General features: G+C 40.0%; 1 protein-coding gene across 1 annotated transcript in view; it reads right to left on the bottom strand.

Moving 5' to 3' along the window:
• Positions 1 to 5,154, bottom strand: part of FAM107B (family with sequence similarity 107 member B) — a 7,469-nt gene extending 2,315 nt beyond the window's left edge. Inside the window, exon 1 of the mRNA XM_015815485.1 lies at positions 5,011 to 5,154. Within this exon, the coding sequence (XP_015670971.1) occupies positions 5,011 to 5,138 (128 nt within the window). The 5' untranslated portion in view covers positions 5,139 to 5,154. The remainder of the gene's footprint in view (positions 1 to 5,010) is intronic.
• Positions 5,155 to 5,574: the final 420 nt, after the last annotated feature.

Here is a 5,574-nt window from a genome sequence, read left to right as displayed (position 1 = left end):
TTATATTTTTCCTCCTATTTCAGCGTATATGGCTTTCATAATTTAGGATATAAATACAAGGTTTTTAACTAAGTGAAGTTTTCTAGCATCTTAAAACTAGCACCGCACTCCTAAGATTATCTCATGCTCTTCTAGAGTGGGGGTCTTCAAACCTGGCCCTTTTATGACTTGTGGACAGCGTGCCTGGCTGAGGAATTCTGGGAGTTGAAGTCCACAAGTCATAAAAGGGCCAAATTTGAAAACCAAATTTAGAAAAACCTTCCCCCACAAGGCTGACTTTCTCTCCCTGGTCCTAAAAATCTACCTCTAAATTAGGATTTAAGGCATCATAAATAGGATCACCAGTGAGATTTTGGACTGTGAGAAATTGGGGGGGAAATACCACTGATGCAATGGAAAAGTATCTATTTGCCACTTTTCAGACCCATTTCAAACAAATGCAATAGGGATTAGACAAGTAAGATTTATTTATTTTTTTTAAAAAAAGATGAAACCATAGAGATGAACCAAAGGAAAAGCAATCTGAGAGCCACCTCACTTCCTGGTTTGGTGTTAAGTCATCTTTTGGTTCCAACTGGAGGAAATACAAGTATTTGGAAAGTCACCTTGGTGTGCAGCATATGCATTTCGTTATGTTGCATTTTTTTTTTTTTTTTGCAATGTCAGGGGCAGAGAGCTTCAAGTAAATTCAGATGCTGGAAAGTCAATATTCCACAGACGTGACCTGGCTAGCAAAGGACAAATGATTTCCAGTCTGAACCCTCCCTGAGCATAGACAGAGACAAGAATGCAAGCCAGAAAGCATTATCTTAAGATCCCAAAGCTTTAAAAGTCTCATTTTATACCAATCGTTACTGGCTGGAGTAGCTCCAGGATTAGTTCACTAGATGGCGCTAGAGTGCAACATATAATGATGGGAAATCAGCAATGCTTTTAACTGTTCTTGGCCTACTCAGCATTTCTTAATCGTGATAAAAAGAGAAGAAATAAGCAATGCAATTTTTAATAATTCCAGCTAGGTCTCAAATCTACATATATCACTGATTATTTTGATCTAGACTAATGAATTGTCACCCCCTTGTGTAGTCTAGGTAGAACCATCTAAACTTCGTCTAGTCCAGGAGTAGACAACCTTGGCTCTTTTATGACTCGTGGACTTCAACTCCCAGAATTCCTGAGCCAGCCATGCTGAGGAGAAATGGAGAGTTTCCAAGCTCAGCCATGCTGGCTCAGGAATTCTGGGAGTTGAAGTCCACGAGTCATAAAAGAGCCAAGGTTGCCTACCCCTGAGCTAGGTACTTCTAGGTACAGTCTTCAACTGATAGTTAGGACTGCAGAAAAAAAACAGTTGCAACCAGCCTGCCCCCCCATTGAGGATATGTACACTGCATGGGTCAGACAGCGGGCTGAGAAAATAACTACAGTCTCCTCACATCCTGGACATAAACTGTTTTAACCAAAGACAGAAGCAACCTAGAACTAAGGAGAAACTTCCTGACAGTTAGAACAATTAACCAGTGGAACAACCTGCCTCCAGAAGCTGTGAATGCTCCAACACTGGAAGTTTTTAAAAAGAGACTGGACAGCTGTTTGTCTGAAATGGTATAGGTTTCCTGCCTGAGCAGGGGGTTGGACTAGATGACCTCCAAGATCCCTTCCAACATCATCATCATCATCATCATCATCATCATCATCATTCATCATCACAGTCAGCCAGATGTTCAGACTGGATTTGGCATTTTTGTCTACCTATCGAGTCCTTATCAAGGACCTGGGATAGGCAGATGTGGATATTGGATGGTATTACAGATATCGTCGCAGGATGGAAGCAGTTCCTAGTAAGGCCGCCTTTTGCAATTGACTAATGGCAAATTTGTCAATGCCAATGGTGTTCAAGTGGTGCTCCAGTTGTTTTGGGATTGCACCCAAGGCACCTATTACTATTGGTACTAGCCTTGCTTGCTTTTGCCACAGTCTTTCTATTTCTATTTCTATTTCTATTTCTATTTCTATTTCTATTTCTATTTCTATTTCTATTTCTATTTCTATTTCTATTATTATTATTATTATTATTATTAATCTCCTCCCCTCAGGATGCCGCTATAGGACATTGCATGCCAAAACAACTAGACACAGAGACAGTTTTTCCCCCATGCCATCACTCTGCTGAACACCTAATCCCCACAGGACTGTCCTATGTCTAAGGATATTTACCCATGTAGTAGGGCTGTAATATTATTATTATTATCCTTCTCATCTTTCCTACTACCTTCTCCTATTGGTATCTTATGTTTATATTACTTTGTTGCTTGTATCTACACTGAGAGCTTATGCATCGGAGACAAATTCCTTGTGTATCCAAATCACACTGGGCCCATAAAGAATATTCTGTTCTAGAAGTTAGACACAGCAACAGGACTGGCCACTGAGGTTACCTATCCTTGTAAATGGAAAAAAGTCCATTATCTTCTTAAACATTCCAGCAGGTGGAACAGAAAAGGGGAGAGAGAGAAAGACAAGGACTCTTCTAGTTAAGAACCAGGAGTTGCTAGCTCTCCTAATCAGAAGCTCATCCAATGTGAGGCAGGGATTTACTCCTTCCATTTTCAAGGGCAGAAAAGGGTAAAGGATAACTCAGAAGACGACGCAATTGGTGCTAGTGGGGACAAGCAGGACACTTCTGGGATTTAAAAATCATGGGTTTAAGTTGTGATTCTGCTCTTCCTCACACTAGCGTTTATTTTTAAAGATGTATGCCGTGGCTGATGCGCAGCTATCATAAGATATATTTGGCACACAGCTAGCAGAAGCTGTTGCCCTAGAGGGCAGAACTCAAATGTAGTGTATCAAGTGGGACTTGATTGCACAGAAATTAAGTGTTCACAGCTTGATGTTAGAAGTTTTATTCCTTGTTCCTTCCTTGCTTTCAAGCAAGCAGATGGGTTTTTAAGACTTGCCATTTCTAGCAATCAGAACCAGCAACCAAGCTGAAAGCTGTACATTCTCTAAACCAAGTAAATAAAATAAATGCATCGAGTTGCTTTTAAGAAAAAATGATTTTTTCATCCAAATCCGAGTACAGAAAGGTTTGTCTTTTGATTTGTTCCCTTCACAAGAGGAAGACACAAATAATGTTCTGTCTCTAATCCAAAGTCGAAATGTTGCCTCTCGCCACAATTCGGTGTTTTATAAACCAAGGAGCATTCTGCCACAGTTTTCCTTATCATGAAGGTCTTATAACCAGGGTTAGTTTTCCCCATCGAAAAGGACAGATATTTTGGATGTTCTACAGACAAATTAATAATAATAATAATAATAATAATAATAATAATAATAATAATAATAATAGTAATAGTAATAGTAATAGTAATAGTAATAATAATAGTAATAGTAATAATAATAGTAATAATAATAATAATAATAATAATAGTAATAATAAATTGGAAGGGACCTTGGAGGTCATCTAGTCCAACCCCCTGCTCAGGCAGGAAACCCTATACCAGGGGTAGGCAACCCTTGGCTCTTTTATGACTCGTGGACTTCAACTCCCAGAATTCCTGAGCCAGCCATGCTGAGGGGAAAGGGAGAGGTTTCCATGCTGAGCCATGCTGGCTCAGGAATTCTGGGAGTTGAAGTCCACAAGTCATGAAGGGGCCATAGTTTCCCCATGCTGGCTCAGGAATTCTGGGAGTTGAAGTCCACGAGTCATAAAAGAGCCAAGGTTGCCAACCCATGTCCTATACCATTTATTTAAGATGAGCTTAACCTGACCCAAGGTTGTCTCATGGAGCTAATTTATAAAAAAAAGACAGGAGAAAAACGATACCATTTCTATTCTCTCCTTCTGTATTCATCACGTTCTTCCTCCCCTTGGAAAACTTACATTCTATTTTTGTTCCGGAATTCCCTTTCGTATTATAAATAATAAGAACTTTGCATTAAGCAGGACAGGTTGCTATCACCCCATCTTCAGAAGAAGTCTTCTGTGACAGATTTTAAGAAAATAAAAGATTCACTGAGCCTTAAAAACTAATGAGCTTTTTACAGCGCTGGGATGTAATTATCACATACCTTGAAGGTTACAACTAGATTTCGGCGAAGATGATTAATATTGTGGGTTTGAGGTTTGCTTGATTCTTGGATTGTACTAAGCGTTTTAACGGCTTAGATCAGGGGTAGGCAACCTTGGCTCTTTTATGACTTGTGGACTTCAACTCCCAGAATTCCTGAGCCGGCATGGCTCAGCTTGGAAACCTCTCCCTTCCCCTCAGCATGACTGGCTCAGGAATTCTGGGAGTTGAAGTCCACGAGTCATAAAAGAACCAAGGTTGCCTACCCCTGGCTTAGATATTCAATTGACATTTCTCTGTGGAACTTTTGCTGCTGAAAGTTGTGGCCCAGTTTTGGGACCTTTTTTGACATGGTCAATAATTGAATCACTACCGTCATTAAGTAAGCAAATCCAGCTTCCCCTATTGATTTTGCTTGTCAGAAGTGACTGGGAACGTTGCAAATAGTGATCACGTGACCCTGAGATAGTGCAACCATGATAAACACATGCCAAGCATCTGTTTTGATCATGTGATTGTGGCGACACTACAATAGTCGTAAGTGCCCAGATCAGTTGTAAGTCACTTTTCTCAGTGCATGGTAACTTCTAATGGATGCTAAATGAATGGTCGTAAGCAGTGGTGGGATTCAAATATGTGAACAACTGGTTCTCTGCATGGATGCCGCTTCTGGAAGTCCATTCTGGGCCTGGGCAACAAAAAATTATCTACTGGTTCTGCCGAAGTGGTGCGAACTGGCTGAATCCCGCCGCTGGTCGTAAGTCAAGGACCATTTTTAAAAGTGAAAGACTACTTATCCCAGGATAGCAACCTAGCCATTAGACAGCTGGGTGAAGAGAACAAGTCTAAGAATTAGAGGACAGTCCGTCTTTGTTCCCGCTTGAAAACAATAATTGCATTAACTAAAAAAAAAAAAAAGATTTATCCCTTTATCTCTTACCTTTTCTGATTCATACGGAGTTCTCGATGAAGATCTTGATGATTCCTGGATGTTTTTACAGGATTAATTAGTTTCTGAGGCTTAATTAGTTCAGGATTGTCTTCGTCTATGTAATCTGGTTCGGCCATGACAGTTTTCAGTGTCTGAGGTGACTCTCTGGGTTCCCAGATTTCACCTACGTGATCTAGAAGAGATAGAAAAGGTTCTTGCTCAATCGATTTAAGAAAATATTGCCAATCTATTTTCAGGAAGGCATTGTTAAGCATTTAGATGTTGTGTTATTTATTGCCACTAAGTTGATATCCCAGTCTTCTGTTCGTACCAATATCCAACGTGGCTTACAACAGTAACACACACACAGCATATTCAGCTTAACAAAATCAAACCAAGATAAATTCAAACCAAAAGTTGATCTTTAAAAGAATTAAAGTTAAGCCCTATAATGAGAGAGGTCTCCAATCATAAGTCTGGAGAAAAAAGGCAGCTAAGCTTTTTTTGGTGCAAGGATGCTGGCTCTTCTTTCATATATTTACACACCCAGACGCACAAAACCGATGGTTGCGT

Source organism: Protobothrops mucrosquamatus, unplaced genomic scaffold, assembly GCF_001527695.2.
Source record: "Protobothrops mucrosquamatus isolate PMUCROS unplaced genomic scaffold, P.Mucros_1.0 scaffold_101, whole genome shotgun sequence".
NCBI lineage: Eukaryota > Metazoa > Chordata > Lepidosauria > Squamata > Viperidae > Protobothrops > Protobothrops mucrosquamatus.
Note: the sequence above shows the minus strand (reverse complement) of the source record. Positions and strands in the feature narration are given on the sequence as shown.